The following is a 28,000-nucleotide window of genomic DNA, read 5'->3' as shown; positions in this document are numbered from 1 at the left end:
GTTCACTATCGACTGGCATTCAGCGTCTAATATTTATTTTTTTCAGAAATCGTTAATGAGATATCGTATCATCAACGCGTACAATTTAATTATAAATCGCGCTTATAGTAGAGATAACATCACATATCGCGCGGGGAGTACTCCCGTTAACGTTAACTGTAGTATTTCTGTCACACGTACACGACAAATCGTTTATTTGTTAAATTGTAAAATTGTCATCTCGTCGGATGTACTTGGTTCGCAACAACACAGCTTCATTCCTCTACACTACCGCTAAACTAACGGCTTACCCAGGGGTAAAGCGCATTAAAAAAGTTCTTATCCTGATGTACGCACGACGGGGCTCTATAGTTCCATTCGATACAAGTCATCCGTTCTTTAAGTAATCTGCACGAACGATAATCAGATTTTTTACTTTCCCGTCTAGGTAGCGCTATAGCTCTAGAAGAGAAATTATTGTAATCGGTCCGTTTCGGGCTTATACGGTTACCACCGGATCTTAATGTTTTCAACCTAAGAAACCTAAAAAACCCAAAAACCGGATGGAAATTTTCCGGATGTTAATGTTCGCATGTAAGTGTGTGTTCGGTCTTGCCCTCTAAATCATCTTACATCTCCGGAACTACCGGATCGATTTTGACCGAAATTGGTCAGATTACTTCTACATATGAGGAATCGCTGCCGTTAAATTTTCAACTTAAAATGTCAAGGGGTGAGGCTGTAGAGTTAGGTCACCATCAGTATCTCGAGATTTCGCCTAATTAAGGTCATATTTTTCTTAGGCGCATTTGTTAATTAAAAAATAACAATATTTACCAAAAAAGATTTTCGCAAAATCGCTTCCCCGCTATGTTGTGACGTCACAGGTGAGCGGTAGAATTAAATAAATCGATAATATTTAAAGTGTATAAAGGTGACTCGGTCGACTTTGTGGGCGACAGAAATACTAATGGGAATTCTATCCGTACGATTAGCGATGTTACGCCCTCGGTTCATCCGGTAAATTACCAACTTGAAAATCTTAAATCTCTTTTAAATAATTATCTTCAGATGTAGATATACGTTGTCGATTAAAAAGAGGGTAACGATTAACGTTTCAGAATCTTTAGGTAAATAAGTCACGAACAACGAGAAAAAGAAAGGATGGAGGACAGTTTTTGTTCTACTCTGTATCTTACTTGCGCGGTCTTATCAAAACGTGAAATTTTAACCGCTCGTTTACAGTCGGTAAAGTATAGCCTACGGGCAGTTCGATTTTGAAACTTGTCTGGGCCCACAGAGTCAAGTTTTTGTTTAACGTTTTCAAACAAGATTTTTAAAAACGACCGAGGAATATTATAAATTCGTTTATTTACAGATCTACTTTTGGGTTACTCAGTAATAATATGTACAAGAAAAGTTCCTAATATCCTTCGGTTTTTGATTTTAATAAAGTATTTAACGACGTAAAATATTTTGCGATAAATATACTACGTATTGCATAATAAGACTATCTATTTAGAGGAACAATATTACGATACGGATGTAATCTCTAATTATAATAAACCTTTTCCTAGTCTTTACACCGATATTTAATATTTAAATAGTATTACGTTCAGATAATAATAAAATATCAAAGAAAATATTATTTTTTTCTCTACCGGTTATAGCTGTTATAAATATAGTCGCATCGTTCCTTTTTCATAGAATAACTGATTTTATGAATCGTAGTTATTTGAGGTCATCTTTAACGCCGCTAATGCTAGCGTCAGTACCGGTAGTGCGCTTTACTGCTGTCGTTTATCGTTTTCGATTGTAAACTATTCGCGTGAATAGGTTACAACCGAAAATTCAAATCCTGGTTTATACACAAACTTAAACAGAAAGAAAAAATAATAATATAAATTTCACCTAAATAAAAAATTAAAAAAATTAACTTGAACCGGCGCAGTATTGTATCGTTCTTTGCGGTTGTGTTTTTTAAAACCCCTTATTCGACTGAAGAAAGAGTTATTAAGAAAGGTTATAGCAAAAGCTTATATCGATTGCGTTCTGGATTACTTCTAAAAACGGCGTCAAACATTCACCGAAACGCGTCAAACTTTCTCGAGAGTAGCATTCACGATTCGGTACAAAAATGAGGAGACGGTTTGAAACGTAAAACGAAAAAGGCGACCTGCCATTAGGATTCCAGAGGCTGTAGCCGATATTCAAATCAGAATTTTTGACGGTCCTAAACAATCTGAACGTAAGTTATCACAACAAAGCGCTGTAAAATACACGCACGCTTTCTGTAAGATTCGTCAAGATTTAAATTTGAAACCGTGTCGTGTAACGATTATCGACGACTTAAGAAAACAGAAAAACCGAAAAGTCTTAATTATCGCGACCGGTTGTCCAAAAACACTGTCGATGGACAGATAGACCCGATGCTGTAATTCGCGTCAGACGAGACGCAGTTTTATTTACCCGGGGGTGTAATTCGTACAAAAACTGTTATCGGACGACTGGAAAAGCCGCCACATGTTTGAGCGTCTACTTCACGATGAAAACCTTTCGGCGTACAGTACGCTGTTTCTGTTAATCGTACGGCAGGACCGTTCGATCGGACCGTCGGTACAGAAATGTACCGAGCGATTATCGAAGAATTCTAGCTCCGTTAACAGATTTATTTTTTCAAAAAAGACTTGGCACAACGTGTCGTACGCGAAACGATTCGCTAGCACCGTTCGGGCGATTTTTATAGCACGAACTGTCAGCAGAAAGCCGTATTTGATTCCTCGTTATTCTCTTTTCTCTCTTTGTTTGATTGTTATTTATTTTTTTATTTCGCTTCGTATTCTAACAAGAAACCGATGCCGATCTCTTCGTTTCTTCTAACCGTATATTTGCTTTTCTATTAGAGTAATTAAAATGTCACAAGCGAATCTTAAACCTTATCTTCTTTGATTAGTTATTTCACCCTCAATTCCTGTATTCTTTCTTCAATATGGAAGTAAAAATAAAAATAGGTCCGTACAGCAAACTGTATAATTTCTTCTTGAATGAGTATTCTTCGTTTTTCAACTTCTGCACTTGTTGCTTTCTGTTACCCGTTTCTTTTGCTTTGTAGTTACCATTTTCTTTATTATTATTATTACTATCTTATTTTTTTACAATAATTTCATTAGTTCAGTAAATGTAAAAATAAAATTTATATATATATATATATATATATATGTCGGAGAATAAAGTACAGTGGAGTATCTTCCGACAAAACGATGAGAATATTCTTTAGAATATCTGTATTTTTAGTAGTTTTAAGAAATGTACTATTACCTGTAATATTTTGTAAAATAAGGTTTAAATTGTTTTATTGCGGTAGGCTTAGGCCTAGGTAGGCACACGGTTGTCAACGTAGTCGGGATCCCAGGACGATAGGGGTATCATAAAATTAATAAGGAAAAGGAAATATGCAGTAGGCATATTATTTGAGAATATTGAGAAAAGGCAGTCTTGCTTTGGAACCCAGATCGAACAGACGTCCTGGTGATCGCGAATTCGTTATTTCCCTGAGCCTCGGTCTATCGCAAGTTGTTTTAATATTATTTGAATTCTAAATTAAATTAATCTTATATTATAATTCGTGTACTACTGAGTTATTGATAAGTGATAATTATCATTTGTAATTATTTCATTGTACGAGTTATCTACTCATTTTTATTAATTGAACTTTATTATAATCTTATATATTCTCCACTTGTAATAATAAAAATGAGTGAAACACAAAACGTTGAATCCCTGACAAATCTCCTCGCCTCTCCGACATCAGAAGTGGGATCGTCTCCATCTGGTCCATCACCTGATCAGTGGAATACATTGTTTGAGTTTATGAAGTGTTGTATGCAAAAGCCATTATCGACAAAGAAAAGTGTTGCGTTACCACGATTTAATCCAGAGAGTGCGGGATCGGATTCTGTTGCTTGGTGCTCTGCAGCAGAACTGTGTCTATTAGAAAATCCTCTTCAAGGCAGTGAATTGATATCTGCGCTTAGCAAAGCTTTGGAAGGTTCAGCAGCTCAGTGGCTATCCCAAGTGGCAATTCCGGGTATACAGTGGCCTCAATTAAAAGAACTTTTTGTGTCACGCTTCGGGGGACAAGAAACTGCGACAGCGGTTGTGCTGAAAATTCATCAGGAGGCACCAACCAAGGATGAAAGTGTCGGCGCCTTTGGCATTCGACTTCGATCATCGCTAAAGGCCCGCTGGAGGTCTTTAACAGTTGACGAAATAGTTAATGCGGTTGTGCTTGCGCGATTGACCCATATTGATAATCGAGTGGAGCGCGTAGCATTAACTAGCGACATCAAAACGGAAGCCGAATTTTTGAGCGAAATGCGAGGCTTTTCCTACACCCGAAAAAGACCAATATCAGCTTCAGATAACTCATCTACATCCGATTTGAAGCGTTTTAAGCCAGCAGCTTCAGGGAAGTGCCATTTCTGTGGGGAAATAGGTCACAAAAAGTTTGAGTGTCCTAAACTTAAGAAGAAGCAAGCGGAGCAAAGCAGTAACCATCGTGGCTCCAAAGAATCATCCTCTTCATCGCGCAATGTGACGTGTTTCAAATGTGGGGTAGCTGGTCATATTGCGCCAAACTGTACGGCTCCAGGTAGCAGCCGTAGCGGTCCAGGGAACAACAAGGAGAATGGTAGCGTCGAACGCCGTGTGAATCTTTGCACAGTTGCAGCTCCTACTGGTATTCTAAACCATCTTGGTGAGTCGTTTCCATATTGTTTTGATTCAGGAGCGGAATGCTCATTAATAAAGGAATCGATAGCGATTAAGTTTTCTGGACGTAGAATTAATGAATTAATAATTTTGAAAGGCATCGGAAATGTTGTAGTAAATTGTAGCATGCAAATTTTATCTATTGTAATTATGGATTTGTTTACATTAGAGATTCTTTTTCACGTTGTCCCAGATGAATATTTGAGTTATAATATTTTAATTGGTCGAGAAATTTTGAGCTTGGGTTTTGAAGTAAATATTTCTCAAAATAATTTTAAAATCTGTAAATCTAAAGTAGTAAATGAATGTAGTAAATTCGAAATTATAAATTTTGATAATGTTGATACAGATGTTGATAAAAATGATAAAATAAGATTAGTTTCAATCTTAAAAGAGTATGAAAGTTCTTTTATTACGGGTTTTCCTCGTACTCGCGTCAACAGTGGTGAACTTGACATACGTTTAATAGATACAAACGTTACGGTACAGAGAAGACCATATAGACTTAGTGTAGAAGAGAGACAAATAGTTAGAGAAAGAATAAATGAGTTACTTGAAGCTAATGTTATTCGTCCTAGCAATTCACCGTTTGCTAGTCCTATCTTACTAGTCAAGAAAAAAAGACGGATCGGATCGTTTATGTGTCGATTATCGTGAATTAAATAAAAATACAGTTGCCACTGTATATTGCCACTTATTTTAGATCCTTTGCCACTTATTTTAGATCAAATACCGAGACTTAGAAAGGCTAAATTCTACATTAGTTTAGATATGGCCAGTGGTTTCCATCAAATTCCTATACATTCGGAATCTATAGAACGTACGGCATTTGTTACTCCTGATGGTCAATTTGAATTTTTAACAATGCCATTCGGCTTGAAAAATGCTCCTTCGGTTTTTCAAAGAGCAATTTTAAAGGCATTGGGTGAGCTCGCGTACACTTTCGTTGTAGTTTATCTAGACGATGTACTGATAATTACAGATACGATAGAAGAAGCGTTTGAAAGACTTCGAGTGGTATTAAAAATTCTTATAGATGCGGGATTCTCATTTAATTTTTCAAAATGTTCTTTTCTCAAAACATCTGTTTCATACCTTGGGTATGAGATTCAAGAAGGACAAGTTCGTCCAAACCCTCGTAAAATAAACTCTTTAACAATGTTACCCGCTCCAAGGACCGTTACTCAGCTTAGACAGTTTATTGGCCTTGCATCTTATTTCCGACGGTTTGTCCCTAAGTTTTCACAAATCATGAAACCATTATATGCTCTTACCTCAGGTAAAAAATATATTGAGTGGACTGAGACACATGAAAACGCCCGACAAAAAGTAATTCATACTTTGACCAACGAACCCGTCTTAATTATCTTTGACCCGGATTAGCCTATAGAACTGCATACCGATGCTAGTTCCGATGGGTACGGAGCAATACTCATGCATAAAGTAGACGGTAAAAATAAAGTTATTGAATACTTTAGTAAAAGGACAAGCCCAGCCGAGTCCAGGTATCATTTTTACGAACTCGAAACTATGGCCGTTGTTAAATCTATTAAACATTTTCGGGATTACTTGCATGGACGACAATTTACTGTTGTAACTGATTGTAATTCATTGAAATCTTCTCAAAATAAGATTGATCTTAATGATAGAGTCCATAGGTGGTGGGCTTATTTACAGGCTTTTCAGTTCTATATAGTTTATAGAGAAGGCAAACGTATGTCGCACGCGGATTTCTTCTCTCGAAACCCTTTGTCCGATTTACCAAAACAGGTTAATAAAATTGAAGAGAAACGCGTTAACCTCGCGGAACTATCGGTTGATTGGCTTCTTGCTGAACAACAGCGTGACTCGGAAATTTCGGAAATAGTCACCAAATTGCAAAGCGATGAGCTATCGGAAGATCTCTTAAAATCTTATGAAATTAAAGCCGGTACGCTATACCGGAAAATACAGAGAAAAGGCGAAACCCTTTGTTTGCCGATTGTACCCAGAGCATTTCGGTGGTCCGTCATTAACCATGTACATGAGTCTGTTATGCACTTAGGTTGGGATAAAACACTCGATAAGGTTTATGAGTATTACTGGTTTGAAGGTATGTCTAAATACGTACGTAAATTTGTTGACAATTGTATTACTTGTAAACTCTCTAAAGCTCAGTCAGGTAAAATTCAAGCTGAATTACATCCCATCCCTAAGACCCGCATACCTTGGCATACTGTGCATATAGATATTACAGGTAAATTGAGCGGTAAAAATAATACTAAAGAATACATTATTGTTATTATAGATGGTTTTACCAAATATGTTTATTTACATCACACCAGAAAAATTTACTGTAATAGTGTTATTAAAGCTTTAAAGGCTTCAATATTTATATTGGGAGTTCCCGCTCGTGTGATTGCCGATCAAGGTAGATGTTTTACTGGGAAAGATTTTAAAGACTTTTGTAAATCTTTAAATATTAATTTACATTTAATAGCTACAGGTACTAGTAGGGCAAATGGTCAAGTAGAGCGTGTAATGAGTACGTTAAAAAATATGTTCACTGCTGTTGAGTCTAATAATCGTCCATGGCAAGACGCCATTGGTGAAGTTCAGCTAGCTTTAAACTCAACCGCGAATCGTATTACCAAATCTAGTGCGTTAGAATTATTAATTGGTAAGAAGGCAAGACCTTACGGGTTGTTAGTTGATGACAACGAAAATGAAATTGATATCTCTAATGTAAGACAACGAGCGATTGAAAGTATAGAGGAAAATGCTAATTATGAGAAGATTAGATTTGATAAAAATAAAGCGAAGGTTAATAAGTTTAAAATAGGAGATCACGTTTTGATTAAGAACGAAGAACGTAATCAAACGAAACTCGATAGGAAATTTAGAGGTCCATTCGTAGTAACAGAATTACTTGATAACGACAGGTACACACTAAAATCTTTAAGTAGTAGTAGAAGTTATAAGTATAGTCATGATAAGTTGAGAGAAATGCCTGAAAATTATATTCCTAATGAGTTGGATGTTTCCTCGGACAATGAAAGTTGTGCCGAGGAGACTGTTGATGTTGGTCCTGAAACAGGGACTATGGTTTAAAAAGAGACCACCAATGACGCAATGCACTAATGGCTGGCAGCAGGTCGTGGACCTGGCATTCTTATTTTTCGCACATGCATCAGTGTGTAGTCGTAACTGCAAACTAAATTAGTGGCTAATGTTAGTTTGATCAGGGCGCGATGGGCACCTGATGATGTGTCGGGCAGGTAGTTGTGGCAACTACAGAATATGTATGATACTGTATGTGGCATACAGGGTAGCCTAGAGATAGTGCAGAGGTCTATTGGTGGAGGAAATAAAATCTTATTTGACAGTTAAATGATAAGGAATAATGATTGATGGCTTTTCGATCTCTTGAGTACTGTACGATGACTATTTAGGATAATGAATAATTAATGGATTTCTGTTACTCGAGAGGACTTCTGAATCTATCTTTTGTACTTTAACTATTGTAAAATGCTTTATAATGACCGAGGTCAGTTGAAAACAAAAATTAAAATACCACTGTAACTCAATGTTTTAGATACACCCGAGGGCGTGTGATTGTCAGAATGGCCGTGTCGGAGAATAAAGTACAGTGGAGTATCTTCCGACAAAACGATGAGAATATTCTTTAGAATATCTGTATTTTTAGTAGTTTTAAGAAATGTACTATTACCTGTAATATTTTGTAAAATAAGGTTTAAATTGTTTTATTGCGGTAGGCTTAGGCCTAGGTAGGCACACGGTTGTCAACGTAGTCGGGATCCCAGGACGATAGGGGTATCATAAAATTAATAAGGAAAAGGAAATATGCAGTAGGCATATTATTTGAGAATATTGAGAAAAGGCAGTCTTGCTTTGGAACCCAGATCGAACAGACGTCCTGGTGATCGCGAATTCGTTATTTCCCTGAGCCTCGGTCTATCGCAAGTTGTTTTAATATTATTTGAATTCTAAATTAAATTAATCTTATATTATAATTCGTGTACTACTGAGTTATTGATAAGTGATAATTATCATTTGTAATTATTTCATTGTACGAGTTATCTACTCATTTTTATTAATTGAACTTTATTATAATCTTATATATTCTCCACTTGTAATAATAAAAATGAGTGAAACACAAAACGTTGAATCCCTGACAAATCTCCTCGCCTCTCCGACATATATATATATATATATATAAATGCGTATGTTTATATAAGCGACTACCTATCTTCATCACGAGTGTAAAGTAAAGAAATCGATGTGCGAAGCATTATCGTAGGTGAAGTACATATATATATATATATATATATATATATATATATATATATTAACTGAGCTTTAGTGTACAGTATTTTATCCCCGTTCCTAATACACGGTTCAGTTCACGGAATACCAACACCTCTTATGTTTTAATGAAGGAATGACGAAACTTTTTTCTTCTCCTCTTTTGAGCGACATCAGTAGTTTTATTATCTCTCATCGACTCATCACATGATTAATACTAATTTATTTTGCTCGTTCTTCGAGGAAACATTTTTAAAAAAGTAATTGAAAATTATTTTATTTTTTATTTTAATAGAATTCCCCGAGCTTTCCGTTTGAATATAACTTTTTACTTTTAATGGATTTTTTTTATTACCGATATTTTTTTAATTTCTGAAACTTTGTTATTCAAGTTTTTCAATCAAATTTTTCAATAAAATCTCGCTTCCTTTTCCCCTCTATCCGCCATTTTGTAATTTTTTTAAAACAATTTAAGCGTTAAGAAAGTATCGAGATACGTTAATGAAATTCGATGTACATCTGTAAAATAAAATCTTCTACACAGCGCCGTAAATATCGGTTTAACGAATTATTTTTTCGTAGGTAAAACGTTAAACCTTTTCGCGTAAACAAAATGACTTCTGATTTGTTCAAGACGGCCGATTAATGACGGAGATACGAATGAATTTATTAAAATGGATTGCAATAATTACGGACTCTGATAATTTCGTTATCCTTTTCGCTTACTCGTAATTGAAATTATTATTATTTATTTTCGATTCGATTTCAGGACGTGAACATACGCGCGTACACCAAATTTTATTAAAATATCTTACGATTAAGAATCGAAGAAAAGATTTCTTCGCGTTTCAACGCAAAGTTTATTAAACCGAACGCGCGTCGATTTGATCGACCACCTTTTTCCATATTCGAGGCTAAATCATAATCCCGTCGCTTTGATACTTCTGTGTTTTCCGGTCCCTGTGATTTTCACAGGTCCCTTTAGAAGGCGACTTATTTACCGTTCTGTTGAGACCGAAACAAACGGCAATCTGACGGCGCAAGGTCATGTAAACTTCCCGGCCAAGCTCTTTCGATCTTCGACGGGTCACGTAGATGCGCGGGGTCTGGCGTTGTTGCGATCGAAGATGTCGCTTTTCCTATCGATCGATTCCGGTCGTTTTGTCACTACGCTTATCGTAATCTTTATTTTGTCGATATTAGAGGCTAGAATCGATCGCTTAATCGAGCAGTGGCAGCTCGCAGTTTATATTACTTTCTGATGCCGCCACACACCCGGCATTACTTTTCTTGCTATTAATCCTGGCTTCGCTACCGTTTGCGAAGCAAACGTTTACGTTGTTGTCGAACGCAAATAATCTTTCGTTCCTCGTAACAAGCCGTTTCGGTTAAGGTTCGATTTCGTTCCGGTCTCTTCCCGCTTTATCCAAAATTTCATCCGCTTTATCCAAGATTTCATCCGCTTTTCCAGTCATCAGCCGACCAGAGCGAGGCGCATCGTGCACAAAATTTCCAGATCGAAACCCCCCGTACCAGTTTTGTGCCGGGTGTATTGATACCGCATCGTATCCGTAAAGAACAAAAGTTTAAGCGTTTTTCTTTTTTTATTATAAAACTTAAAAATGTTTTTTCTTTATTTTCACTCGTTTTCAAGACGCAGTAGCTTTTAAAAAATAAACTAATATAATCGTAATCTTCTTATATATCAAAAAGCGGGCGAGCGTAGTTAGATTTTTTGTTTGTTTTACTAGCCTTAAGTTTGTACCAACATCTCCCGGGACGTTCTGTATGCGTGTGTGTTTATATAAATCGATTAAAACAAATAACAGACCGTAAGGTCTTTATTTATAAAAACATATTTTCGATAACGATATAAAAAGAAACATAAATATAAAAATTTTACCTCTTGATTTATTTCATTCCAGAAATTTTAACCGATTAAATCGATGTAAAGAGAATTTTTAAAGATTTAAAATATATATATCTGTTTATGAAGTGCGATAATGTACGGTCGACAACCTTAAAATAATTTTTTTTCCGAGAAATCTTTCTTTGCTCTTTACAAATAATTACTATTATTTCTTTTTTAACGTAATTTGTCCTTATTATTTTTACGTAATTATTAAATAATACGTAAAATAAAGTGAATATATACCATAAAAAGAATCTCTAATTTTTTATAGATTAAAAGAAAAGTTAAAAATCAAACGTAAAAATATAAAATTAAAAAAATATATATGAGAATATATATATTTTTTTTTTTTTTAAACTTCGTCTTATTTCTTTCGATGTTAAATGTTGGCAGGGGCCGGATGATGAACAGTCACGATCAGAATACATAAACAAGAGCAAACATTGTCTTAACCGCACAAACAAGAATAAAAAACAAGAAAACTCCGTCACTAAACAAAAAGTATACAAAGCTTAGTTTCTCACTCATCTAAAGCTACAAGTACAAACAAAACACACACACAAAAATATATAACCTGTTGAATTGTTGTAGCTCTTTTGTATTTATATATTGTAAGTATATTTGTTGTGTGTGTGTGTTTGTATTAAGCGTTATACGAGTAGAATTCACGATGAGTCTATACTTTGTTTTCCGGTCCACACAAGGTTGAAGCCTTGGCCAATGTTAATATATATAATACACAATTATACAAGCGCGCACATGCACTCACACACACACACACGCACACACACACGCGCGCGCGCAAACACAAACACATACTCGTGCAAAAATACATAAAAAGAATAGTAAAGATATAAATGCATCCAATGATTTCTTCGAGTTACATAGTTAAAAAAACAAACACAAAAAACAATTATAGCCATCAAATACACTCAGTTTTATCCTTTAAAAAATAAACAGACGATCTCAAAATCTTAACGGATCGATCAGTATGATAAAAAAAATTCTTTGTTCAGAATTTGTTGATTTTACTAAACAATAAGTGATATTTTTACTAATATATTAATTTTTCTATAAACTAAAACATTTAGAGAAAATGCCGATTTCCTTGGCGGAGCGGTAGCGGCTCGGTCTATCAATCGAAGGTTCTGGGTTAGAATCCCGGTCAAGCACGGCATTTTTCATACGCTAAAAAATTTCCATTTCGCATTCCAATGCGCAAGCTTCGAAGGTTAAATAGTGAATTAAACGTAACAAAATATTGGAAAAAGAAAATGTAATTTTTAATTTTTATACGATAGAAACTACACGCAGCACGACGGTAAAAATAAAATATATATTTATGAATGCGTATTAAATCAGGATAAACCGATTAAAAAAAAAAAAAAAAATGTTCTAGTTGTATAACAACTTCCTCCCCAAATAACCACTTCCAATATTTTATAAAATTATAATATTGTGTTATAAAGTCGACAATTTTGGTAAAGGAAAATCACAAAGAGGTTTTATTTATATGTACGTATGTATACGCCGGGTTAGTCTATCGGTTAAACTCGTCGTCCCAAAACCGGCTGATTTTCGAAGTCCAGGGTTCTTCTAAGATTCGAGGTCCTTGTAAAGGCGATTGCTTTTATATGGATTTGAATGCTAGACTTTGGATACCGGTGTTTTTTAGCGTTCGGGTTTCAATTAACCGCACGGTCTCAGAAGCGGTCGACCCAAGTCTGTTCCAGACTACATATTTACCGATACATTTACACTGTATTCCACTTACACTGCAGCTACGTCAAGCCTGGCAAGAAGGTACGGTAACTACATTCACCTATACACACACGCGCGCGCACACACCCAGATCCAGCAGTAGCTGGAAAATTGGTTGGAGAAAACAACATATATTACTATTATATTATATTATAAAATAATATAAATATTATTTTTTACTGTTTTTTGTTATATTTAAATCATAAAATTCAACTCTAATTACAAAAAAAAAATTATAAAAGCTTTAATTCATAAATAATGTTTAATAAATCTTGAATAATTGTTCGACAATAAAAAGTAGAATAATGAATTTAGCAAATCCTTTTGCCAAGAAGCGATCTATTTTACGTATGAAACCACCATATTCGAAGCGTACAACAGACCTTACGGGTGGGGGCAACAAACATTTTTAAATACAAGGGATATGATGACATATTATTATTGTAAAGGGCGCTGAAAAACAAACGATAAGTCCTACAAAAATGGCGTCCAATTTATATCTTTACAGCCGATTGAATAAGCAGTCGTACCTCTTAAATAACGGCTCGACAATGAAACACTAACAAAATAATACTTAGCAAATATTTTTACTTCAAAAGGACATTTTTTGATTCGAGACCTCTAGACTGGATGTACTGTAGACCGCTTTTGAAATTAGCTGAGAGGTTGTTCCTAAACGGAAGTTACTCAAGAATTTTGAACCGAAAGGATTTGATCCCAATATCATTTAAAGCGAAACTGAAAAAAAAAAAATTAACCTAAATAAAAACATCGGGCTACGACAACCGTAACCGAAATCGGTTACCCTAGCGATATAGTATTTTTCATGGGTAGCGGTTCAAAAGCGGACTACAGTACCTCTTAAATATCTGTTAAGACAATAAAAAATAAATAATAACTTTTAAAATTACTACTTCTTCAGAGAAAACTTTTTTTTTTGGTATGTTATTATCCTCCTATGAATCATGAGACCTTGCCGATGGTGAGGGGGCTTGAGTGCTCCGTGATACAGAGTAGCTGCACCAAAGGTGCAGCCATATCGAAGAGGTACCTGTTGAGAGCCAGACTATGATGTGATTACTGAAAGAGGGCAGTAACTCTCTCAGTAGTTGTTACAGCCGTAGGTCTGGAGGACTTAAACGGCCATATCAACATTATTCGATCTTCTTAGTACTGCGCAGCTGAAAGCGATAGAAAACGACAAGTGTTTTTTCCCCAAAAAAATGTACTGTCTGGATTTTCACGTAACAAAGATGGAGGCCGCCTTCCTTGGTAAAATATTCCGGAGGTAAACTAGTCCCCCGTTCGGATCTCCGGGTGGGGAGTACTAAGGAAGGGGTCACCAGAAAATTAAGAAATAGCGCTCTACGAGTCGGAGCGTGGAATGTTAGAAGGCTAAAAAAGGTTACATCAAAAATTAATTTAAACATCAGGAAAGCATTTTTGAAAGTATACTTTTGGAGCGTAGCTTTATATTGAAGTGAAACTTGGACGATCCGAGTATCTGAGAAGAAAATATTAGAAGCTTTTGAAATGCGGTGCTATAGGAGAATGTTAAAAATCAAGCGGGTGAATAAAGTGACAAATGATGAGGTGTTGCGGAAAATCGACGAAGAAAGAAACATTTGGAAAAATGTAGTTAAGAGACAGACTTATAGGCTACATGTAAGGCATCTTAGAGTACTCGCCTTGATATTGGAGGGACAAGTAGATGGAAAAACTGTGCAGGGAGGCAACGTTTGGAATATGTAAAACGAATTGTTGGGGTTGTAGGATGTAGGGGTATACCGAAATGAAACGAATGGCACTAGATAGGGAATCTTGGATAGCTGGAATAAACCAGTCAAATGACTGTAGACAAAATAACGTGATATTATCAATACTCTTGAAGGGAGGGGGGTGGAGCAATACTGCGATCGCTTTTGAAACTATGAAAAGGTTTAATTTTGTTTACGATTGTAACGAAAATTTCTTTACGTCAAAATTTTTGTATTTCACCACCCTTTAAATGATATTTCACAATCCTCTCTTTCCGTTTAAACGTTTCAGTTTCCCTGCTCCTATGAGGGCTTAGAATTAGGCGTCCCATTCTGAAAAATAGATTGTTTTGAGGTAGAAAAATTTTCTAAATTTCATTTTTTATGTTTATAGGTTAAGGTTACCGTACTTTACAACATTCTGTACAACAGATTACAATCATAAACAGGCTAATCGAGCCTTTTATCTGATTTTCAGACGGTCGTTATTACCATAGCGTAAGGGATGAGAAATAAAGATCGACATAAAAATCTTATCTTCTCTTTCCCCGGAATCGAGTCAGCGGCTGTGCCCCTACAGATAAAATAGGGCTTCTCTATATTTTACTTTAATATTACAAAAAAATTAAATCCTAATGCTGATTCTTTGGGGGGGGGGGGGGGTTAAAGCTACATTAAAGTACAGAAAATTATTTATCCTATTAGTTACAGTCTTCAATAAAAGTTTCAAAAATCAGAAATAATAAGTAGGAATGAGGTGAAATAAAGTACGATTCCAGATTTTGTAAACGAAACAGTTTTTTGTGGAATGACAGCTAAATTTTTAATTTTACTGCGCTATTTTTTCTTAATTTATTTACTTTTGATCTACTGTAAGGTACCTTTTCCATAAAGGGCATTAAAAATGTAAAGTATACATATCGATAGGCTTGAGATTCGCGATCTCAGTTATTGTTGCAACGCTTTAACGTCGATCTGTTTGACCTCTAAAATTTTATAAGATATCAGAACTATGTAAATTGGAAAAATAAAACGTGAAAAAAATCGACTAAAATTTAAAAGTAAATGAGAATCTCGATTCTTAAAAAGCTATCATTAACAGAGAGTAAAATAAATAATCGTATAATAAATAAATAAACGCACAGCACATACGATGTGTTTCATATGATATGAAACGACTATTTCTAATAGCCATAGTAGAATAAAAAAAAGGCCCTCAAGTAACCAATGCCGTTGCGGGCGATCCCGATCCTGTCAAACCTCCGATTCACATTCTACATCAGGATATAACGCGCGCCCTTTATTTACAATTAAAAAAATTATTCCCCTGGTGAAGAAAATTTACGAAAATAATCCGATTATTTCATATCGTTTAACGGTAAAGTTTCTGCGTAATTATCGATTCGGTAAGTTTACAAACTATGTAATAAATTATCTAACTTAACCGAAAATATTTTTACTTTCCCGGCTCTATTCCTGCTACAAAGAGAAAGTACGTAGATCGATCCAAAATTTCAATATCAAGTTATTTGCGACTTCCGGCGTTTCACGAACCGCTGAATTAAAATCGTAAATAAACCGTTGAAATCTCAGGAAGGTAATGCGATATACATATATATTATATACCTACGTACGTCCGTAGGCCGACGCGCGTATATATATATATATATATATATATATATATATATATATATATACTTTGTGATAATTTATCGGTTTTTCAAGTTGTGGATGTTATTAAAAATATTTTACAGGCTAGTAGGATCGAGCAAGGATGTCAAATGGAATCTACATTCTCGTTAATTTTTTTTTTTGAACCGACACTCTCTCGTTGCTAATGATTCTTGGTCCTCTAACTAGGGTTTTTAATAGGATGCTTTTTGCTGGACGTTTCCCAGCGTGTTGGAAACGTGATGTTGAAATTGTTCTTCAAAGGCGGCGACAAGGATCCCACTGTAAGTGGGATCCTTGTAAGGGTAAGTGCCCCTGTAAGTCCTCCGACGTTCTCGCCTGTAGTAGGTAAGGTTTTTGAGGTCTTGTACCTCCGCATTAATTGTCGGTTGACTTCTAACCGTATGCCGATGAATGACCGGTGTGGTTTTCGCCCGGGAAGGGCACAGAAGACGCAGTTCTTAGGATAATGGATCTGGCTTCGTCCAGCGAATGCCGATATGTAATCGGCGTCTTTTTGGACTCTGGGGCCTTCGATAACTTGCAATGGTCCTCTGCCTTGTTTCAACTTCAGCAGCGTGGGTGCATGCTAAATGAGATTACAACTCTCTCGAGCTACTTCAGCGACCTTCGTTCAAGCCGTCGTCCTTCGTGACGGCGGCTTGGAAGTAGGAAAGGGGCTGTCATAAGGTTAACCACAAGGCAGTACTCACTCGACTGGGTCGTTGAGTTCGACTCTCTCATGCGATTCCGGATGCCCAGTGGCTGCCGCATCGTGGCTTATGCCGACGATGGGTTGCTGCTGGTCGAGGGCAACTCGCGTGCCGAGATAGAGCTCAGAGCGACGCAGGCGTGTAAGATTCTCAGGATGTGGAGTGTTCAGCATAAGATGGTTATCATCATAAGAAGAAAACCACTATCATGCTTCTTAAAGGACGTCTAGCCGCGACTCTCACCCGCGGGTCGTAATGGACGACCTTCCGATTAGGTAAGTTACCGTTCAGAAATATCTGGGTGTCATTCTTGATGAGAGGCTTCAATTCAAGGAGCACCTTCAGTTTGTCGCAAAGAAGGCCGTCGATGCCTTCTTTGGTGTTCGTAGAAATCTTTGAAATCCGTCCCAATTGGGGGTTGAATTGTCGTACCATGCGTATTCTTTACAAAGGCGTCTGTGAGGCCATAATGTTGTACGCTGCGCCCGGCTGGGCTCATCTTTTACAATTCCAAAGTTATAGGGACATTCTATTGCGAGCCCAGCGTCTTTTATCGTTACCTGTTGTCGATGGTTACAGAACTGTCTCGAGAGAGCTGTGATCGGCGGCATTAAACCCGTTGATATTCTAGCTACGGAGCGTAGCAAGCGGTATATTTTCAAGACGGGCTTTCTTACAGGCTTTTTTACTTCTTTTTTTTTTGCAGGCTTTCTTACTTCTGGGCGTATGCGAGAAATTGAAGACCAAGATTTTGACTCTTGGCAAGCTAGATAGAACGATTCTTCTACCGGTCGATACACGCATGGTGTCTTTCCAAATGTTAGGGAGCTGGGAACAGTTAGGTGGGTCTCCCCCAATCGGTATACAACTCATTTTCAGGACATAGTGCCTTTAAAAACATTTTGGTAGGTTTGATTTGATTGACTCCGGCTTCTCTCCGGACTGTAGGGTCGATGATACTGTAAACCTTGTCCTTCGTGTTTGTCCCCGGTACGAGACTGAACGTACCAGAGTTGTTAGGGAACTCGAGAGAGCGGATTCCTTCTTTGATCTGCGAGTCAACCGGAAGACTCGCAGAGAATGGACAATTGTTGCTGGCTTCCTCCGTTTCCACGCCCTGAGCAGGACGACTGAAGGGGTATAGTAAAGTAGCAGCCCGGGCGACTGGGGACCGCCTGGACGGTTGATTTGCCGAAGGTAGGCGTATTGCCATCGTGCCAATATCAGATAGAAATTGCGGTGATTATTTTGAATGTTAGCTGTCGGCGAAGCGGCGACTGTACTGCCGAGGCTTGGGTTACCGTGCAGCCGTGAGGTGTAGCGCCGTTTTCAAAAGGGCAATTTTTGATTGAGCAAACATCACAGACGGCGGGAAGGCGACTGCAATGCCGAGGGCATGAATCCCATGCAGCCGTGTGGTGTAGCACATCTCGACGATGGTAAAAGCAAGTAAATGTCACGCGGGACTCTGCGATGGAGCTGAGTGGGAGTAGGAGGTCTGTCCGCGTCTCCCTTGTAGACCAGACTGGAGTCGTAAATTAACCTAAGTACGGGGAATGAACTGAAACGTTGAATTCACTAAGGGAACTAGGACTAAATTTCCTTACAAATTACTTTATAAAGTTTTGCTCTTTCGAAATGTTTTTGATCTTATCACTTTTCCGAGGGCAGAGGCCATTTATCATATCTACCCGCGGTAACGTTAAACGGTTCTATTTTTAATAAAAATATTTTGTATCTAACTCGAATACGAAACGCAGTATAAACATTTTTTTTCATGATTTTTTCCATCCTGCAAGGCTGTTTTATCGCGTTCGATAACTTTTTGTCGATTCTTTTCCCCGTATCGTTTTTTAAGTTTATTAAATAAAACCGCAAAATTACATTAAAATTAAAATGATAGGCAGAATAAAAAAAAAAACGGCAAGGGATTTGCAAAACTTTCTCGGCTCAGTGCCTTATATTGGACAAAAGTTAAAGAAAATAATAATACCATAAAATAAAATTTCATTTAATTGTAAATTATCGATATTATTTGGCTTTTACGAGAGAAAAAAAAAAAAATTTTAGCGCTACGAAGTTAATTATTTTATAAAATGAAATTAAAAGTTGCGAATATTATTAGTAAATATAAGTTATTAATAATAGTGAAAATAATATTTTTTATTGTTTCGGCCGACAAGGTATAAGAAGCAGATTTGACCCGCGATTGCGAAAAAGACCAAAACGTTAAATAAAAGAATCTGAGATAGATTTGACATCCTTCGATCGAATGACGTTTTTAATTTAAATATTATACGGTACTAAAAGTATAATCGGCAAAAAAATCCAAGTTGTTAGTTAACAATTTTGGGTTTCGATCCACCCTCTCGATCAAATTACGTTTTATCTTCAAAATTTTACTGTATTTAAAGAAATTATTACAAAAAAAATATGGTAAAAATACTTTGAACTTCTTTATCGACAGCTACCTCGTACAACATTTTTAATAACAGCCGCTTGAATAACAAAAGATAAAGTTTCATAAATTATAAACGATTCAAAAACTTATTAATTTCTTGAATCGTAATTTAAAAAAAAAGTAATTTGTTAAAAACGTTTGGATCCCTGGATCCCCTTTTTCTAAAAACGTTTCCGTGTCATCGAGATTAATATTTTTAAATAGACTCGAATTATTGAACTTGAAAATTCAAATTTAAAAGAATCTTGATATTTTAACAACGAGTCCCGTTCAGCGTCCTTGGTTTTTAGGGCGTAAAAATTTATTAATCGGAGTAATTAACTTCAATAAGTCGGCCCAATTTGGATCATCATCGATCAATATAATCTATCTTTTTCTCTGATAAAGGAAAATGGCCGGTTTTCTTTCCACTTCGTTAAGAACGCCCTTTCTTTTCCACCTTATTTTACTTTCTAAAATGATATCTTAAAGGTGTGCGCCTCTGCGATGGTGCGGCCGGTTAGCTTAATCCGATTAAGAGTAGGATTAAGTGAACTAAAACGAAACCCTCTGGGGGCTAACGACCTTAGTTGTACTATGTTGCAGTCTGTTCGTAAAAAATATCGATATCATGGATTTACGACTTCTTACGAAATTAATTACACTGAAGACAAACACGGACGAACGGATTCTGCACTCTTTACAGAAGAAGAAGCGATCGACCAAATTAACCGTTAATAAAAGAAGTAGCTGTAAAAAGAGGATTTCAAAGGCAAAAATGACATGTGACGGTAAATATCCCAAAAAAATAATACAGACAAAGTACGGCCAAATTAAGATCGCGGACCGTTTTAAATATCTTGGGGAAATAATTTGTAGAAACGGAAAAGATAATCTAACGATCGAGTCTAAAAAACACATATTAGAACGATAAAACTTTTACGCAAAGAATATTTACAATAAAAAGAGCCTTTCTATAAATCCGAAGGCGTTATAACGCAGTCGTAAGACCATCGTTTTGTAAGTCACGGAAATCGCAAACGTAACTGGAATAGAAAATTTACTCAAGATAGAAAGAAGGATTTACGGTCCAACAAGGCCGCAGACTGAAATGAAATAAAGAGACAAAATTGAAGCCCTGGAAGTAACAATAAGAAATCGACGTACGGGCGCACGGTCCGAATGAACCGATCAAGGCTAGATCTTCAATAAACTCTGGAACTATAAAGGTCAAGGTGCTATGTTAAACAGATGAAGGAAGAACTCAAAAAGTTCAATATTACAGAAAATGACCGTCTAAGAAAAACCTCTACAGAGAAGAACGGATTGAAGAAAGAGCTAAACAGTCCGAAAGAATTAAGAATTTCTGGAAGAAAAAGGAAGCAACTGCGTTAAATACGTGCGTCGTCCTTGAACGCCTATCCGCGGACAAAAAAAATTTCAAAACAAATTCACAAAATATATTAAAGCCATTTTCTAGGATTTATTTGTAGATTTTTAGATTGCCAGTCACTAATTTTGAGCTTGCAGGACGATCTCAGTCGGATATTTAGTGAAATCGTTATTTTCGTTTCCAAAACGAAAAAACTAAATTGCGAGTTAGGTATTCTTGCGTATGGAAGCGATGTAAAACAGATGAATATAAATATTTTACGTACACAATATTATAGCTACGTTTGCCGACGTAGAAAAAAATTAAATTTGAGGACAGAACAGATCCAGATCCTTTTATTGTAATAATATAAAGAACTACATTCTGTTAAAAATGTTACGGGTTAATTTCCTTACTTTGTTTGCGTCCTTCAAATCGGTATACGACTATTAAATATATAATTCATCAGACAAAAGTCCTACAAATTAATAACGATCGTCAACTAGGAAGAACCGACCGATTACATAATATGAGGATACAACTTTATCGGTAGCAAAAGAATACATTAATAGATCAAGGACACTTCAGTTTTTTTTGTTTCAGATTTGTAAATCGCTAGGAATAATTTTTATTATTTATTCAAACTTAAAAAGAAATTATAAAGATTTTTATAAAAACGATTTTCAAAGAAATCTAATGAAAAATCTAGCTTAAAATCCGATTAAACTTTAGTTTTACCAAAAAAATTTAGACGGGGGAAGATTACCGGCTAATAAATAACCTAATCAAACGTTAATCGATTTAAATTTTAATTTTTTTTTATTTTTTTTTTGAAAATATTTCAATAATTCGAATAATAAAATAACTTTGAAAATAAATAAAATTAATATCGACGGCTGAATAAACGCGTTAAAAATATAAACATAGAACTCAGTCCTTTTTAAATAGATACTTTTAGACGTCGAAGTCAAATTAATAGTTTGTAAACCCACCTTATATTATTTAATTAGAAAAGATAACGTTTTGTAAATATTTTACTCGGTAAAGTGAATTACGAAGGACGAAAGAAGTTTTAAAATTCGAGACGAATAAGGAGAACTTCTACGCACAATCGAGATCTGCTACCGTCTAAGAATCAAAGAAAGATTTGCGTCATATCTAAACGAGGAGGTTAGGATACCGTCACGGCATAAACCAAATGAAAAAAATTAAAACGTAAATTAAATTAAATCCTGTAATTACATCGACAAAAGTTTACCGCATTTACGTATATTTTTATAAAAGATGTTCGAAGCGAGCCTCCTGCGCAGCAGACCACTTTCACGTCGAGAGTCATCTGACGCCGCAAAACGTTGTCGTCGATTTCTTGTTGAACGTTCGCCTTCAGGTCATCCGCAGTGCGGGGATTCGTTCTATAAGTAAACGCTATCCTAAAAATCGCCCCTAAAAATTAAGGGAAAAATAGCAACAAGACTCTTTAAGAAACTAAGAAGCCGACGCCCTCTACTGGTAGTTCGCTTTTCCGTAAAGACCACGAACGGCAAATCAAAATGATAAAAACTACTTCTCTTTTTTTTTATTTTCCCAAAATTTATCGTTAACGTCCCGTACGTAAAAACGATTCGAGCCGTTTTCTAAGAATTTATGTCGAGCCGGTCAGCAGATATTAATCGCAAAGTACAGACCGATACACGTACTTACGTACGTACTTCTGGAACTTCTATTGTTCTTTTTCCTTACTCAGGAGGCCGTAAAACGTCGAAATTCGCAAAAAAACCCGGCGTGGAAATTTCGGGACCGACCTATCTATACGATTCCCTTTGTAGCTATAGTAGCAATAGCGGAGGAAACAAGAATTGGAATATACAAAACAGGTAATCAACGGTGCATAATCAACGAGAAAAAACGTCGAGGTTAACGAATTAACACGCAACAGTAAGAAACGGAGAACGTTATAAATCAGTCGATCGACCGACGATTAAAAAATATATCTGATAAATAACGGCGGCCAAATCGTACAGAGATTTTACAAACGATATTTTTCTTTACACAATTTGCGGAACGATTTAGAAAACTCTTACTCTTACGATTTAGAATAAATTTGTAAGTTATTATCTTATTTACGTCACGTCATCACAAGCGACAACATCGACTCTTTATTCACTATGCTTTTTGAATGTAAGTAAGCGGTACTACTAGTATTATTATTCTAGAAAAGCGTTAAAACTATGAGAAATTTTAAAATTTATTTTACTATTTTAAGGACTGCCAACTGTCGAATACTTTTTCCCTTTTTGTTTTGTTCACACGTTAACGAACGATAATAATATGCCAGCAAACAAGTAGCTTTAATGGTTAATGTAAATTAATTCTTCCCACGTTTAAAAAACCACGCACGCACAACACACACAACAAACATTTTATATTTGAAGACTGTTTTCTTTTTGTTGTCACATAGATGATAAAATTAATGCAACAAACTAGTAATTACAAAAATCCTGTTTTTATATCCGTCATAAATATCAATGTACGGAGCTAATCGTGTAAAATACACGTTCCCTTTATTTAACCTGCTACTCTTTGTTATTATTATATAATCGGTCTAAAAATCTATTTATGACTTTTTATGCATTACGACTCAATTTCACGTATTAGTGCAATAGGGAAAAGTCATATAAATGTCATAGAGTATTTAATTTAAATCTTAAACGTTCTATTAACAAATAATAAATTCAGAACATTTAAACTCGGTTTGCAAAAGAACATAAATAACATGTTACATGCGCGTTTCGATTGTTAAACGGTCATCGTATTGTAAGCTTATTATAATACAAAATTTTATAAATCCAAGAGTAGAAGACCATTAATTTTAGATGTATTTTGAACGTTTGTGTTTTTAATTTTATTTTAGCAGACGTATATCGTATCTCTTTTCTCGTAATTATTCATTTTAACTATATTATTATTAATTTTCTTCGTGCTAGATAGGCGTTGCCGTTATCCATTCCACAGTTAGTTCCTCACTCTACTGCGTAGAAACCGTGTATATACCGGTCGTTTAAAACGAATGCAAAGTTCTGCCTGTTTTTAAAATAGCAAGCGCATCTTCAGAGAGACATTTAAAAGAATTAATTAAACGTAGTTTTTTTAATTGTTAAAGATACGACATAAGTTTTGATACTTTCTTTGTTTGTTACTTTGCAAACCACTCGATTAGCGTTTGTTTGCATCATAGTTCCCGGTGTAACCGTCAAAAAGGCAGAGGAATTCCTGTATCGTAGATGAACGGCATCCTGACGTTTTTGCATTATAGAATGTTTATAATATATTCCCAGAAAAAAATCAATCGAAATAAGAGATTTACGGCGATAAGAACAGATATTTATTGATATAAATATAACGCCTCTACCGATCCGAGACAATGGAGGACGTGCGTTTGTGTACAAAAAAAAACAAATACAAGTACAAAAAAAGTCTGTTAAATGAAAATGACGCCGATGTCCCTTTTTCTTTGAATATTTCAAATTAAAGAAAAATATAATTTTTTCATCCGGCAATCCAGAAATAAAATTCTCTCATGAAGGATCCCCAATGTAATCGTGAATTGTTTGGTTAGCTGGCATCTCTCCAGCCACCACCCCATTCGGTCGCCCTAGAGCAAAGACCAAATGTTTCGTGCCAAAAAACGGCTACTGTGCCTCAGAAACAGATTTGCGACCTCGTTATTCCTAATGCTCCAAATGAACTCCTAACTTGCGTGAGCGGTTAAGCTGGGTGCCGTACAGCACCCGCTTTATGTGTCCCTACCGCTCACTTGTCACATTAAAACTAGATCGGGGAGGCGCACCCCTTGTTACAATTTAAAACTAAACAGTTATAAGTTAAAAAGACGGCAATTTAAGCCGCCACGCATCGGTCGCTGTTTGCCAGCTAGTGCCTGTCCACCATTTAAAGCGCTTGGAGCTTATTACTGGCTGATGGCAGCCATTATTTCAAGGAAGACGTCCCACAGACACGCTACAGGAATCAATAAATCTCATTTAAATTAACCAATCTAACGATGACGGTTGAACATCGCAACCTCATCGAGGAACTCCCACACGGTTCGACAATGCGGCTCACGCCACACTGACTCGCCGTTTATGAGCGGCCAGTTTTCCCCCTGACCTCTAAGTTCCAGGGTGGCCCGGTCTCTGCCCCCCTCCCCAAGAGCAGGGCAGTCGAACATTAGATGTTCGTTCGACTGGACCTCCCCGCAGACACACAACTCATCAGCCGCTAGGCGAAACCTGAACAGATATTGCATCAAATTCACATGGTTGGTGAGCACTTGGGCACCCGCCGCCATAAAAAATAATCTCGAGGCATACCATCCCCCCAGATCCTGTATAAATCTATACAGAGATCTTCCCTTAGTCGTGGTGTACCATTCATGCTGCCATGCCTCCATCGCGAGGCTCCAAAGCCTCTTCCGCAGGCGGGAAATGGGCAACTGTTCGAAATTTAGACCCGGTGCATTGTGATAGCCGTTCCGTTCCGGTTCTAGCCCGGCGCAAAACCGCATCCCAAATACCTCGGTTTCCCGACCTCTTCGCAATTTCCACATGACTGCTCGAACTTTCACCACTAAATCGATTGGGAGAGCCTTTCCCAATACGGTAGTAGCCTCGTAGGAGGTTGTTTTAAAAACACCAGTGCATACAATTAAGGCTCTGCGCTGGGCACTCCTTAAATTTAGAAGCAGTGCTCTATTTCTATCCAACCTGTGCGCCCAAATTGGCGCCGCGTATGCGATCATACTCTCGAAAACACTTCGGTACACCAAGTACATTTGGTGACCAGACAGCCCGTAGTCTTTCCGAGCAATCCTTCTAAGTTTGTGCATCACAGAGACAGCGTCCGCCGCAACTTGTTTGATGTGGTAGCTAAAAAGCAACTTATCATCAAACAAAACACCTAGGTACTTATGAACCCTTACTCGGCTGATTACACAGCCTTTATACTTAATGTAGGGGTTTCCACTGCATGATAATTTGTCTGCGCCCTTCAGAAGCATAAACTTCGTCTTGGGCACAGAAATCTTTAAATTTTGTATGTCCATCCAGCCTTCGGCGGTTGACAAAGCCGCCTGCGCTCTGCTTTCCAGCTGTGGTCGTGAATTTCCACGAACAAAAAGGAGACAGTCATCGGCGAAAACCTGGGCCGTGACTCCTTCTGGGAATGTCAACCCCGGAAACCCATTTCTTCCCGTTCTGTGGAACACCAGGTTCCACAGAACGGAACCGTGCGGGCTTCCCCTGGTGACGGATTTTTCCACAACTAGGTGCGCATCCTTAAACAGAGCCGTACGGTTAGACAAGTAGTCTCGTACCACGGCCTGTATGGCTTCGGGAACATTGCGGTGTTCCATAGCATAGAGGACAGAACTCCAAAACAAGGAAGGAAATGCTGCCTCTATATCAATAAAAATAGCCAAAACATATTTGCAGTCGGCGCTTTCCACCTCGGTAAGAGCATTTAAGATGCAATCCTCGGTGCCAACCCCTTTCATGAAGCCGTACTGGCCTCGATTTAGAATACAGCTCATATCGATGCTTTCTTCGAGCCGTTCCACAACCAGCCTTTCATGCAACTTTCCGAGAACCGGCAAGAGGCTGATGGGTCGATAACTGCCGACCTCACCAGGATCCTTTCCAGGTTTCAGGAGTACCCTCACCAAAGCCACCTTCCAGCAAGCCGGAAAGCAGCCCCAGCTTAGGCATCCCGTGAACAGTCTGCAGAGTGGCTCTCTTATGACATGCAATAAATGATGGAAAATATCCGGGTCAAGTTGGTCTCCCCGGTGCCTTCTTTCATGCCATTCGAGAAACCACTCGGTCTATATCTTCGGGTTCCACGGTCCGAACGCCAGGGAATGGTGTTTCACCCGCCCTAACGCCGATTTCCGCTTCACCCTCCGGAGCATCTGCAAACAGAGTATCCAGGAACGCCCGGTAGGTCGCCACAGATGTTAAAGTGTGGTCACGACCACCTAACCCGCACCGAACACTGGACAACACGTGCAATGGCTTCGGTCGGTAGCAGGTCTTCGCGAGCTGCCAAGGATCGCACTGCAACTCGCGCATGGAGTCTTTCCAATTTGAGTTTGGCTTCCTTGATGGCGTGAACATATGTGTTACGGGCACGCCGGTAGATCCGAAGACGCTCAGCGTGCACGTGGTTAACGATAATCCCCGTTGGGAGGCAGCGCTAGTACCTTATCCGCGCGGATCTAACTCTTGCGCGCAGCACGCTAAGGTCAGAGGACCACCATTTCTTGCCGGGACTCCGTCTGCCTTCCACAGACGATCACAGATGTAATCGCGAAGTAGTTTCAACCGTTTAAACGCTAGAATTATGAAATTCAACACTTTAAGGTCGATTGTTAATTTCCTTTCCTGTTTATTTATTCTGCATCCATGAAGACACAATATAGAGGTGATTTTGAACCGCATTCCGTAGAAGATGAAATGTTAAAGAAAAACAAATTTTTTTTATTCCTTAATGAAAAATAATCTACACCGCTCGATTTCATCGACGAATGTTTCTAGCCGATTCCAATGAAGCTTAATTACAGCCGTAACTTCTTCCGAGAATACGTGAAAATAGACGCTAAGGGTTATTACAGACAAGCCTCGCGACTAACCTTCGGTTATGTTACCGACCTGAGGTTTGTCTGTATGCCAAACACGATAATCCCGCACACGTAGCTTAGCCTCGATGTACATCCGACTGGCAACGAACGGCGTCGGATATTTCCTCCGCCGGTGACTGCTGCAACGCAACTCTGACGCGCCGATAAGAGCGGTCAGTCGATTCCTTGGCATACAGACGTCGACGTCATACATCTTCTCCAGATTTATTACTATTCTCATATTCATCAAATCGCGTTCTAAAAGCGATCGAAAAATTTTTCGTCGTTCAAAAGTCAACGTACAGGTTTTTCAAAGTTTTCTTCAGAAGTTTATCGCTAACCGACGGTTACGAAAAAAACCTTTATTTTTCTTCTCGAAGTATAAATATCTAGAAACGACAGAGGATTCAGGGAAACGGGAAATGTTGAGATTTGCGTAGGTAAGTCCGGTGAATTCAGCACTGAATAACATAGAAACCGGCTCTCGCCATTTTGCCGTTTAATTATCGTGGATACTTGAAGTAGTGCACAAAGCGCTTTTGCCGTCAAACGTTTTTATAAAAATGAGACGGTTTGAGGCACCGCAATGAGAATTTTCCACCTTTTTAATTTAGTACGCCACGATCGTGTGCCTTCATCGTGCATGC

The 28,000-nt window shown here is 37.4% G+C and overlaps 2 protein-coding genes across 2 annotated transcripts in view; one reads left to right on the top strand and one right to left on the bottom strand.

The window, feature by feature from the left end:
- The window catches only part of Samuel (SAM-motif ubiquitously expressed punctatedly localized protein), a 277,423-nt gene that overhangs the window by 148,446 nt on the left and 100,977 nt on the right, over window positions 1-28,000 (bottom strand). The window lies entirely within an intron of this gene.
- Window positions 3,844-8,383, top strand: LOC142333951 (uncharacterized). Its single transcript, XM_075381592.1, has 2 exons — window positions 3,844-4,735; window positions 8,324-8,383. The coding sequence occupies exons 1-2, from the start codon at window positions 3,850-3,852 to the stop codon at window positions 8,341-8,343; spliced, it is 906 nt and encodes a 301-aa protein (XP_075237707.1). The 5' UTR covers window positions 3,844-3,849; the 3' UTR covers window positions 8,344-8,383.

Source organism: Lycorma delicatula, chromosome 13, assembly GCF_047948215.1.
Source record: "Lycorma delicatula isolate Av1 chromosome 13, ASM4794821v1, whole genome shotgun sequence".
Lineage (NCBI taxonomy): Eukaryota > Metazoa > Arthropoda > Insecta > Hemiptera > Fulgoridae > Lycorma > Lycorma delicatula.
This window is presented reverse-complemented; position numbering and strand designations above follow the sequence as displayed.